Source organism: Battus philenor, unplaced genomic scaffold (assembly GCF_028537555.1).
Source record: "Battus philenor isolate CCGP_79_NKW_IND1 unplaced genomic scaffold, ilBatPhil1.0.hap1 SCAF_26, whole genome shotgun sequence".
Lineage (NCBI taxonomy): Eukaryota > Metazoa > Arthropoda > Insecta > Lepidoptera > Papilionidae > Battus > Battus philenor.
The window spans coordinates 11371764-11385506 of NW_027181689.1; the positions used below are offsets into that span (position 1 = coordinate 11371764).

General features: G+C 34.2%; 2 protein-coding genes across 2 annotated transcripts in view; one reads left to right on the forward strand and one right to left on the reverse strand.

The window, feature by feature from the left end:
* Kdm5 (Lysine demethylase 5) overlaps positions 1-2920 on the reverse strand; it is a 49079-nt gene extending 46159 nt beyond the window's left edge. Inside the window, exon 1 of the mRNA XM_068768700.1 lies at positions 2527-2920. Within this exon, the coding sequence (XP_068624801.1) occupies positions 2527-2733 (207 nt within the window). The 5' untranslated portion in view covers positions 2734-2920. The remainder of the gene's footprint in view (positions 1-2526) is intronic.
* A 773-nt stretch (positions 2921-3693) lies between these two features.
* Positions 3694-13743, forward strand: part of Cals (calsyntenin-1) — a 264883-nt gene continuing 254833 nt past the window's right edge. The window contains exon 1 of the mRNA XM_068768620.1: positions 3694-3940. Coding sequence (XP_068624721.1) covers positions 3856-3940 — 85 coding nt within the window. The 5' untranslated portion in view covers positions 3694-3855. The remainder of the gene's footprint in view (positions 3941-13743) is intronic.

A 13743-nucleotide genomic window follows, 5' to 3' on the forward strand; every position in this document is an offset into this window, starting at 1 on the left:
ATTAAAGACCCTGACAAACTTTGTTCTATAGAATAGCTATAATTCATTCCTCCATTTTAAGGTATTTTATTTTTACTACGACCTATTACGCTCCACCTTAGGCTTTCCAAAATTCTTACTTCCCCATATAATAACACATACTTTTTATATTAAAGCAAAAGGGTTAATGGATGTAAAGTCCACTTTTAAATTGCCCCCTGTGGGGAGTACTGATTTGAATCTTGTTATATCAGCGAATTAATAGCACTTTTTAAAACCTCTATGGATAACTATTTAGAAATTTAAAGATGCATTTACATGGGTTATTTTTTTAATGTGCAAATACCAATTTATATATTAGAACTATATTAAAAAGCACATTAAATTGATATATCAAAAAACATGCCATGCCAAGGAGAACAAGTACAAAGAGTATGGTTTACCCTATGCAAACATATTATATATGTAAATGCATCCTTAGCATGTTAATACAATCAAATGAGATATTTTGTGCATTTTCTAGTATTAACTCTGTACAGCGAATACAGTATATACAGGATGATTGGTTATAGATGTAAAAACAAAAAGGTGAATGTAAATATTTGCTGTCAGTTAATGTATTGTACACCATATACAAAGTCAATAGTTTCAAAAATAATAACAATGGTAATATGGTAAATAAAATTTTAATTGTTTAATATTAAAATTATTATTGTTAACTATCTTTCCCTGCAAAATTTGAACTGTCAGAAGTTATTAGCTTGTTGCATTTTAATAGAAAAAATATCCATATATATTATATTTCAGAGTAATAGCTTTAAGATTTTTATTGCCAATGTGCGAAAACCATTTACACCTTTAACTGATCATCCTATTTTAAATTTTATTCAACTAAATACTTACAAATTTATATAAAAAGTTAGATCTCATGTTTGAGAGCATATGATGGGTATTTGTTTAATTTATTAAAGAAGAATAGTACTGCACAATTTAGTTTATATATTGCAAAATTTTATATAAAAATAAAATGGTTTTCCTTTTCAATGTTGGTGAAATATAAATTAGGGCATGACTTGCTTCATTCTAATACTATGATTTTAATTATTTTATCACCAATAAAAAATCATTTTTTTAGTAGTAATTTAAAAGAGGTATTTTTTAAATTTAAATGATTAGTCACAAATAAATTAGATAGAGATAATACTGATTTATTATGTTTTAATTATTATTTATAACACTACATATGTGATACATGACACAATAGATTAATTTGTAATAAATAAAACTAAATGGGATTTTAATTAATTTATTAATAGGCATTTAAGTATTTGTAGACATGTAAATAATATATATTAAAGAGAAAATTACTACTATTATGCCAGATATTTCATTATAAAAACACATAAGCCACTTTCTCAACCTAGATTTAATTTAAATGTAACCTATATTTATTGTGAGGATGTGGCAAAAGGTGTGTCATGAAATTGCAAAATGGAAGACATCCTTTACCTATTTAGTTTGTGAATCAAAATATTTATATTTATGGAAGTATTAAAGATATTTATAGGTTATTTTTTTTACATTTATTGACATATTTAAGTTTTAAAAGTATCCACAAATTTTAATTGTCTAAAGTTATTTAATCATTTTTGTCTTTACCACATTCTAAATTAAAAAAAAAGATATTCACAATGTAAAATACCATAGTATTGTTTAGAATAAATTTAATATTTATCTTAATTTGAAAAAAATCACCATTAAATGTATTGTGAAAAATTTTGAAACATCAGACAAAAGACTCAAAGAGTCCAAGCCAACATTAGAGATGTTTGCAGTGAAGGTAAGTCACTTAAAATTGTTGCATGATAGCCATACAGTTATGCAATTAATATCATACTAATACAAAGGAATGGACAAACCATTTTGATAATGTACAATTCAATTTTAAGACACTTTGAAGGTAAGCCACAAAGATTTAACATAATTTAAATATCACATCTTTCACACAAGGTACATTGAATTATATTATGCATTATAATGGATGTAGTTGTTATATAGATAAATGCAAATATTTTGTTCAATATGCATTGTTCTAATAAAGCCAGTATGCCTGATTTCTGCAAGCCTGCTTTAAAATTAGCTCTGATATCGTGTTCTGAGTTGTCGTTACAGTTAGTTACGCCAAAAAACTCGCAATAGTTCTTTTTTTATCTAAAGTGTAGTAAGCAGGAGGGCACGACACAAAATGGCAACCAGACTGTTTCAACAATATGCGAGTGCATTCGTCGCTAATTAAACGCGATGCATAGCTAAATATCCGCTCGGGAGCCACCTTGACACGTATTATTGTGCTTTAAGCAACAAAACCAAAACTAACAAAATCGTCAATTAAAAATAACAAGTTACCTCGGTTGCATCATAAGACATTTTTAAGCGTGTACTTTTAGGGTTAGAAAATACAATTCACTGCTCAATTCCTAACAAATGTTGAATAGTTGCACGTGAAAAGGTAAAATCAAAGTGTTCGTGACAAAGAAATGTACTTACTGCGGGGGGTTTGATCTTACAAATCCCCGACTTCTCCGCGATGGGCCTTATTTTACTAATGTAAGCCAGAGGGTCCAGGAACTCCTCAGGCGTTGGCTCGAAGACAGGCGCCTCCGGTGGCACGGTGAAGGTGAAATTATCAGGTTTCATGGGGGACGCCGAGTCCCCCATACTGACTTCGACATTAGCTTCGTCACATTTTCCCATTTTTGAGAAAAACCAATGCAGTTCTCACAAATTCAACTATGACTAACACTTTAACATTATCTAATGTTAAGGAATGAATAACGCACGTCCGCATAGAAATAAAAGCAAAAGAATTGGTCTTTCCATAAGGAATCTCGACAAGATAATAATTGAAATTATCACCAACAAATAACAGAGTTCACTTGCACGTCCGCCATGCGAAATTGAACTTTCGAAACTCCAGTCTTGCCATATTAAGTAGGTTACATTAAACATAATTTCTATTTTCGGTAGGAATAAAATGAATGTTGTATATACGATTTTCACAAGCTTTGGTAATATTTTTTAAATATTAACCTAAAGTATAATCTACTTATTTGGACATATAATACCGATTGGTATTAAGTAATAATAAATAAATCTTCGGTTCAGGGATGATTTAAAGTAATTTATAATTATTTTTTAGTATAAAAATAAAATTTGAAGATATTTGTAATTGAGGTCTTTTTCGGGTTTGAGAAATACACTTTTACAAATCAAGAATAGATTTGCTCGAGTTATGTTTGAATAATTTTTGGTATTTTTTAAAAAAAAATATACCTTCATGTGCATATCAGTAGCGAATTATTAAGCGATGGATATTTATATAGAGAACAATTTGAAAAATAGTATTTATTCATTATAAATAGACAGATTATTAGAAAAGGTCATTGATATTTTTACATGAAAGATCTAACAATAAAAAACTACTAAACTTATTGTTTATTTATTTTAGTAGGTTTCGATTTTACATAATAATGGAAATGGAAGTTATTCTAGTTAATGTGACAAAACCAAATCAATGCATTGAATAACAATAAATTTTTGTATCCATGATTCTGTTTTTAGAAAACTAGGACAAAATGGGCTTAACAAGTACTTGGTGCTGCCATATGTAAATAATATAAGTATAGCAACAGGCTCTGTGAAGGCGCAGACTCGAGTTGAATCGATGAGCACGTCCGTCACGCGCCGCCATTTGCGCAAGTAGAGCCGGTCGTGGTGTTGCTACTCCGTCGCGAGTGTCGTTGCTCTGATTATGTCGAGCGTATAAATTGTTATTTCGATAAAACTGTGAACAGTGACCGAATTTGCCGATCGAAAATGATTGTGAGGTTGCTGGGCTTGTTGTGCGTCGGGGTTTTGGTGGGTTCCTTACAGAATGTCCAAGGAAACAACGACAATGAAGGTATTAAATCTTACTTCACCTATTTGTTGTTTTTTTACTAAGTTTATTTTATTTATTATGTTGTATAAATAGAATTAGTTATAAACGGTTTTACTTCGAACGATTATTATGTGTATTTTATTGTTTATAGCGAAACCGTTCCCATTTTAAACCAAAATCCAAAGTTAAAATTTGACATTTTTTTTTCTTATCGTCTATTTGTTTATTTTTGGTGCATGGTTTTCGAAATAGTTTCTCTGATGGTTATAAGCGTCGGTGCAGTTGTTCGCTGAGGGAACTGGTCTTGTGGTGTGGGTGTCACGAGAACCGGCTCGACCGCTTCTGACTGCCGCACACACGCGCGCCAGTTGACCCCACTTCGTGGGCGTAATGGGATTCTAGGTTTCGCAGTACCGAAATTTTATTGCCTAAAATAGTCATAGCGTTAAATGGTTGTACATAGTGTTGCCTTATTAGGTTTTTGATCAACATACTAAAACTTAGTAATTTGTTTGTTCCATTTTAATACATATATTTATTTCCTAATTTATTTAATGTTATTTTAATTTAGCAATATGATTAACTTATTAATGTTCCATCTTCTATTACTTTTGAATTAATAATAGATGAATCATCTTTATTCTCACATCTGTAAGATAGATTATCATTATATATCAATTACTTTTTTTTACAATAATTTAATTTTTGTTTTTCACTAATACATATGTGACGTTTTTATTTTTAGGAGTTCTACTAAAATAGGCAGCAAGGAATATAACTATGAAGTTGATAAGCATATACAATTGTTAGTTCAAGCAAATGATTTCATTATAAAATAAACCTTTTTTGAATATAAAATTACAAAGGTTGTGAAGTAAAGTACAAAATGAAATCAAATACTGATTGTATTATATTGTAAAAGTGTTTGTTTGATAAAAATTTTGTAATATAAAAAGTAATACTTGTTTTCTGAACTGAGTTTTTCTTTGAACACAATTTCAGCATAATTGCGTTAATATAGTCTCCTCTCACAATTCAATTTGTAAGTTGAATGAGGGGCTCAAGTTACTTGCTAACAATATAACTTTATTTCTATTTGAAAGTTATTGTTCTCTTGCTATAGCTATACTATATAATTATATTGTGGTTCAAGCAAGTTTTTCAATTTAAAAAAAGAACCTAATTTTTTTAATGAATTGGTTAAAGTTGCCATATAGGTTACAAATTTCATTTATGTATTGTTAGTAATTTTAGATTTTTAGGTACAGATTTAAATAACCTGGTATACTCTAAATACTACTTGAGACTATTAATTTCATGGATATTTTATAGATTCACAGGCATGTTATTTGATATATTGCATTGTTGGAAAAAGAAGTTGGGTCCGGTGCTTACAGCTGATGACCCGAAAAGGTTTAGGGAGGCCTAATTGCAATAAACTAGCTTTTAACTTCAATGACCTCACTTCTCTTCATTACTTAATTTTAAATTATCCTAATGTTACTTCGGAAGTCTATTCCATAAAGAAGCTGATGGCATACATTTTTTGGCAGGTTATGATAGCCTGCTCCTGTAGGAGTAAAGTGTATGTGTAATGTGTATATATGTCCAACTTCTACTGGCTAAATGATCCTGGTCTGCAGCTTTCAGCAAGTTGCTGGTCTATTCTAAGTTATTGATATCAATGACAATATAGAGCTGGAACTTCTTCTGGTATAGAATCAGTTGGCGTGCCACAAAATCGCCACCAATGTCAAGATATATGGATGGGGTACAAGGCGTGTTGAAAACTCCAACGTCCACGTTTCTGACTTCGAATTAGAATCTCTGATGTACTCTTTCTTTCTCTGCCAGCAACAGCTTTCTGAGATATAATTAACAGTTTAATCAATACGCCATCTTTATTATTGTGCTACCAAAACAGCTGTACCGTAGAGAGTAAAAGCCTCTGGTAGTGTCCCCTTGAACCGCTTTCATAAGACGTGGTACAGCTTTTTGAAAGCATTGTACTTTTTGATGTGTGGTCGTCTTCACTGTTGCGAATATTCTCAGTAGCTTGCTGGCTGGCAACCTCCAGTTTACAGCTCGTGTACTTGCCTGTTTAGCAAAAGGTGTAAGCTAGATAATACCCACCACAGCCAGGTGTAGTTTCGGAGCCAGGATTGAATCGTCTGTACCTTTTTTATGTATATAAAGTGAGTGTGCCTTAAAACTTGGAGAGTCAGTTTTAAAAATCGCTGTCGGTGACTGTGGAGGCAAGACCTACTGACAGGTCCCTGTCCTGGTGTCAACATACTGTCCCCATTGGTACAACCTGACGTTTGGAAACGAAACAATATAGTCCACCAATTAGGTTTAGGAAAAGAGGTCTGTAACTTTTTTTGTCATATACATATACTGCGTATTTAAAGAGAAGGGGGTGGAAGGAGAAGGAGTAGGTGACGTTTAGCCTAAATTTCGTTTAGGATATCAAACCTCAGCCCCGGTTCTTCGTACCACTACAAACTACTTTACCGGTTTGGCTTATAACTTGTGTGAATAAAGGATTGAAAAACTACATTGTATTGTAAACGTTTTCTCACGGCCGTGCATTGACCTCTTTCATAATTAGGTTATTAGGGTAATGTTCGTAAATAAGAATTTAACTAGTTTTTCAATTTTACATTCAGAACGTAGTGTAAAAACGGTCGTACTGAAAACCGTTACGAATATTTTTTTTTAAGTTTGGTACTACGTGCTTGTAATGGTTAGGTTAGGTTACTTTTCTTTTTGTGAGACCGTCATGGTCCAGAAGGAGGCAGCCGAACGGGATCGGCAGAGGACAGATCCCGCTCGAAGACGACGCCGTCAGCGCAGAGACGTGCCTCGCGACGGTTCTCCGATGAATGGTGGTCCCCTACCATAAACGGGGCCTTCGGAGTCGCGGGAGTTTAGGGTGGGGGCCCTAAACTCCCATTAGCTTCGGCGACTCTGACGCGGACGATGGTTCGACGTGGTCCCGAACCATCGTGATAATACCACGAGGGTTTCGGGGGTAGCGTATCCACGCATACCCCGGGACGGGCTATCGAAAAATAGCAAGGCGCAAGGGAAGACCGCGTGGCGATCCCTGACCGGGAGATACCGCGGTCCCCCGTTTAGCGCAGAGGGCGACCACCGGGGGGGGGGGGGGGTTTAGTGGGTAGGAATCCCACATACCCCTGTCCTCCCCCCAGAGGCAGGGCATCTTGAATACCAGAAGATTTCCCCAACTGAAAAAAAAAAAAAAGGTTAGGTTACTTTTTCAAATTTGAACAATACGGAGAAATTTGCTATACGTAAGCATAACACGCAAATCCGTGAAGCGTTTTAATATAAGGTTGAATTCACTATTAGTAGAGTAAGGATAAGGTATCGTCTCCCTATAGGAGGTGACTAAAAGGCCTTTATCCTCCACTCAATGTAAACCCGCTAGGGTACAGCAAGGTTGCCCGGTAAGGCACAGCTTCCCACCAGGATGTATCTTGTGAAGAACGGAGGGACAGTTGCCAGTTCCATAGGAGGGCAAGGTATCTTGTGTACGTGTAGAAGATTCACACCAGATGCCAAAAAAGTTTAGCTTCCAAATGCAATGTTTTGCAAGCTGTTCATATTTCTCCATCATCATCATCATGGTAGACTGCCACTGCATGCTTTAATCCACCCCTAAAAATGGCCACGATGACCTGACTTGCTGACTGTGTATAATAACTTCACTATAGTATTATTTAATTAGAAAGTCGTGTTCACATTGACCCGTTTTTTTATTTTGTCAACCTCATACTAACCATAAAATGTTTACCATTAAACCATTCAACTATCACGTCAATCTACAGAAAAATATAGACGCTTCTGATTTTGTTCTGACTAAATAGTCATTGAATAGTTAAGACACAATTATATTTTACTGTGATGTAATTAGTAAAGGGGCGTGGTAAAGTTGATTCTCTATGAGTCACCATTTTTGTAACACAAATATGCAGCATGCTAGCCGCTTACTTACCTGTCTTATTATAAATCTATAGGGGAGACCAATGTCCAACAGTGGACGCGTTGCGGTAATTAATGCTATTGTTTTATTGTAGATATATGCCTCGCAAGTAGTTGTAGATGATCAAGTCGATACTTCGTGAGAAGAATGGCAGAAGATTAGTAACAAGGAAGAATAAAATTAAGTTAATAATATTGAGTAATGACATCCTTTTAAAGCTACAAATGTTCCATCACGGCCCTGATTCAAGAATAGATAAACATACGATTTTTTTTTGTGATCTTCGCTAACAATTTATTCTCAATCAGTTGTGTTCTGGGAGCACTTTCAGTATTCTCCTAAGTTTTAAAATAATTTAAAAATCTTGTACTGTGCTTTGGTTTTATTTATATAAACACTTCTTATACAACGTATGTATAACGGCAAACTTAATGCCGAAGGCATTTTATATACAGTTAATCGTTCTGCCCAACTCGCCTACGAGCCGTGGCGATTATGGTATATCATAAAATATCTTTGGAGAAAGCCTTTATCTAGATGTAGGCGTGTGTGATGAAACGATAAACCGTTTGCGTGGTGCACAGATAAATTAAAAGTAGGTAAATACAAATAAAAGTTACATAAAATAAATTAAATTAGAAAGACAAAATACGAAAGATAAAAACGCCTAATATCTAATAATTTATATATTAAATTAAAATATTCATTTCTGTATATGTAACATATGTTAATGTACATATACTATTTTATAAAAATATTCAATTTATGAATTTGTTTTTCGACTAATTTTAATTATGGGACATGAATTTCACAATTTACATAAATTTTTTCGTCACTCGCAACTGGAAACGTCATTCTTTCGCTGTTTTCGTTTTAATACAAATCAGCATGAAATTCATTGTAATGACAGTGGCGCCATCTGTCAAAATATTTTCATATCAACTTAAAAAGCTTCGCATGCTCATGCACAACAACTTTGCTAAAGATCATCACATGATTAAATGTATAGTTTACAATTCTATAAAGAACATACAAATATTAATATTTAAATACACCTATACCCCGATTTACACGGTACTTGTTTTACACGTTTTCGCTTTTACACGGTTTTCGAAATAATTTTTTTTTGGTTTTTATCGCACTCTACTAAATGCTACTGTGATTGAACACGTGTGCTGTTTACACATTCCACGGGGAATCCCGAGCTTATGTGCAGACTTGGCTCATTATGAAGAAGTTTACAAAGATCTTACAAAAAATTCGAAGCAATTGTTAATAATCGATTTTATTACCATCTCTCATAATGTAAATATTTCTGCTTCAAACATCGAATCGGCACAAATAACTTCGAGTTATGAAAGCGAATTCGAACCTTCTATTCCGAAAAAAGAATGAGAGTAATTTCTGACAGTGATAAAGGGTAATAAAACACCTTTGCTTTTATTTATTTTTTTCATCTGTTTAATGTATTGTAATTAAATAAAAAAAAAAAAAAACAGTTTTTCCGTAATATATTGAATATTTTAACTTGTCAATGAATTTTATTTTTATTTCTGTGTACACCTAAAAATATTGAAAAAAAATCACGACTGTTAAATAGCAAAATTATGCATTTTCTGCAAGCTTTTTGATTTACACGGTTCTGACTTGAAAATTTTTAATTTTCGATTTACACGTTTTTCTCAGGAACGTATCTACCGTATAAATCGGGGGATAGGTGTATATATAGATATACCATAATGTATATTTAAATGTCTACATATGCTATTTATATAAATATAATAATTTCCAATAATCGTGATTATTCCGTAAACTTCATTTATTCTCTTTGCATACCGTAGAATAAATTAAAACATATGTCAAACTTTTTGCACCACAACAAAAAGATGTGTTAATACTATATTTGATTATATACACATACAAGTCTAATAATATACGAAACAGTATTCGCATATAGCAAAATTATGGACTTTCTGCAAGCTTTTCGATTTACAAGTTTTTCTCAGGAACGTATCTACCGTGTAAATCGGGGGATAGGTATATATTGTAAATAGAAACGATTTCTAATCATCCTAACATTAAGGAGCAACGCTTTACAAAGAAGAATATGTTGTATTGTAAAACTATTGCGTGATTTGAATTCAACTTGCGGCCCGATAGTCGGTAAAACAGATGTTACTGGAACATACATTTGAAATGGACATGTTAATTAAAAACTGTTCATATAAGTGTGCTTATGAACGTAGTTTAAAGCGATATCCAATTGTTTTTTCTTTTATTATTGTAACCCCTTTCGCGAGGCCGGGGTTTCATTTGTGTGCGCACGATGTGGGCGTGTCGCCGGCGAGCTGTTTGCGGCTGTTAAAGTAATTTGATTTGTTGATTGACTGCCTTGTGCCGGGTGTGGGACGTCCCGCAATTATCGTCCAAACACAACTAACGATTTGTTGTGCGTTTAGACGATAATTGTATCCATCAAACACATTGTTTGCTCGTCTACCGTGTTGTCCGTTCGCGCTACAAATGTAGTGAGTCATTGTCCGTCAACCTAGATTTTAGTTTTGTTTGTCTACTTAAAATGCTATAGGTGGTAAAGCTTTAAATATGTAGAGGCATTGAGATATCCGGCGATAAATATTGCACATCGACCTTTGGAAAGAGACAATCGGCTAATTTCGGCTTCGTAGATCGTTATCTCTCACGGGGAATTCCCAGAGTACCTGTACAGGTTTAGTGTCAGAGAGTCCCTCGTGACCCAGTGGCGGACTAGACTGTGGTGCACGCAGTTACTTGCTACTTGCATTGCTTGCGGCAGCATCAGTTCTCTTTTGGGGGAGGAGGAGAGCCGCCACTCTTTCTTGCAGTTTTGTTGAAAGGTATTGGGTGACGTAATTAAGCAAAACAAAATCGTGTAACAGGGGTTGTGGCAAAAGATGGGAGACGATGCGTAAATGTATGTTGGGTGAATGCTGTATATTGAATGTTTGCTGAATGATATAAATTGTGAAGGATGAGAGAGAGAGAGAAGGTGTATATATCTGTACCGAAAATAAGACGAGGGAAAGAGTATTAAAAAAAATTAAAAGGTCTTTAAAAAGTTAACAGATCCTTCACACGTCTGAGTGTACGCATATACTATAGTTCTACAAGATATCTTAGACCTTACGTTTCTTAGTTTTAAATTTTAAAATTAAAAATATATTAGTAAAAGAGCAAATGTAGAGTTTCTGCCTGGCTCTTAACAGCTCAGCGTTCGGTGGAAGCTACGTTTCAAAAGTGCATGTAAATGTCTACTAGAATAAAGATATTTTGAAATTGAATTTTAATTGAATCTAGTTTTTATAATTATCTGTCCGTCAGACGGTTATCTGCGATAGTGAAGCGAGTTTAGTTTTATTGCAGCTGCTGTTAGATAACACTAAACGTTTTCCCTCGCCTGTGAGTATAACAATGGAATATTTCTTGTTATCTCTACTCTATATATATACAAAGAAGTGACAGATTAGTGACTATATATTTGTGACTCAGATATTATCTGACACTAAAATTCGGCCATTCACCCTTTATAGAATTTGAGGTAATCTGATTAATAGTGTATTCATTAAAACCACTTACAGTTACTATGTTAGAGTCCTGAGTATATTGTAAGTCAAAGTAAAGGTATGTAGGTTCAACTTTGAGAAAGAGGTCGATCAAATCGTAGAATTTGAATTGGCACCAACTCAGCTGATAGAAAGGGAGGATGTGGTTTAAGATAAAGCACGTGGAAAATGTTCTTTTTTATAATAATGAGCAAAGTTAATAAGACGTACGTAAGAAGAGTGAGCAAATAAAAGAAAACGTGGAAAAAATATTAAGTCAAAATTGTCTCTTTGTACCCAGGAGTGAGAAATATAGGAGAGGATCCAACAAACAAATAAATAGCTGGAATCAGTGATGCTGGTAGATTGTTCCACTACTTGGCTATTCGCACTATAAAAATGAATTTAAATTTCAACCGTGTACGGATACTTCAATCCGTGCGGCTTGTCCGATGGAAGAAAGATGAGTTAATAATTTGGTATGATTCCGATGCACATTCTCTAAAATCCAAAAGACATGCACGTCCAAGACAATCTATTTAATTGTTTGGTGTAATTTATATTCTCCAAAATCCGAAATACATGCACGTCCAGAACAATCTATCTTTGGATTGGTTGACCAAAATCAATATGGAGTAGCTACTGTATTCGTCAGCAGGAAACCTTATGCTTTTGTCTGTTTTTTTAATCTGTCAATGTTAAGATGCACGCGTTCAGTGTTGCCTTAAGCAGGCTTCCTGTGATGTCTGCGTATATTAATATTCAAATCGGTGTCCGAAATCCGTGCAAAACAATGTATCATTAATCAAGTATGCTGTGTCGGGGTCTAGACTCTGGCTTCCGTCCTTAGATGGATGGCGATCGCCAAAGCTCAGCGCGTTGAAGGCGTGGCTTCTATAGCTGTTTTGGACGGTGACTCACGGTTAGATCACCGTCTACTGCGTTGATGGGGTTGGGTAGATACCATTTGCAAATTTGCAGGCGAACTATACAGAGATGATCTTGTCATTGACTTATACTTATTGCCCGTATGCACAGCTCCACTAGGTTTGAGGCATCTAACCTAAACTAACCTAACCTAACTTTTTACATTTGGAACAAATTATATTACACAAGGTCGTGTTGGAGTAGAAAACTAAGGGAACCTATGTTTTTTTTTTTATTATTATTGGTATTCGTTTTTGAGGACCTCTCGTTCCGCCTGCCATAATGTTGGGACAGGGATTGTACATTTTCGAGTTTATTGATTTTTTAATTTATTTCTTTATTTACTGTCCATCTCTCTTCCTTCAAAGTATCTTTCGTTCGTTTTCTTTCTTTTCATCCGTCATAAAACCTTTCCCTTCTCCCAAAATATTACAGTTTTTACATATGTACGTATTATCTATATTTAAGATTTTATCTTTTAATTTTAATTATTTGACTATTGATGGTTAATCTTAAATTTAGTTCTAATATTACGTTACTTATACACCTTTACTAATTTATTTTCCTTTCAATAACCTCTTACAATTGTTCTGCAACACTAGAAATGGTGGGCGACTTTCATCGTCGCCCAAAAGCGATAGTTTCTCTCTCTACCTTCTTTCAAAATTCCGAGAAGTTTTTTTCTTTTGTAATAGAGAAGAAATCAACAAACTAGCCCGGGTAACATCGGGCACAAGATACTTTTTCAAATAAAAATAAAAGACCGGCTTAATAACAATTATGAAAAGAATCAAATATGGACGAAACTTTTAAGATTTTAATAAGAAAAATCGTGGAAACAAATAGACGTGCAACAGATAACAATTTGAACTGATATGTATACAGGGGCGGCTGTCCACTTTCGCCTCCGCAAACAGCGGGAGCGATCCGAGGTAGGATCAGTGTCCTCAGTGTGCCGAGTGGTCCTCGCTGTATTTCAAAGCCTCACACTCGCATGTACTAACCTACACTTAAACTCGTGTAGAACTACTAACATCATTGTGATGAATTTTTATTAGATCACGCACCAATCCTTTCCCTGAACTAATATCCGATGGAGTTATAAAAGCCCCAAGGACTAACAACAATAGTAACCTCCAAAACAATATATAGATTACAATTAGTAATCTGTCATGGCGTCTGCTTAGTCGGCAAAATATAGAAACAGTTGCCAACCTTAATTCTCCGTTATACCACCTTTCTACTTCATTTTGTCACATAGGCAGAAGACATAGTTGATGTCGTATGAAGAAGGATGCAGACTATTT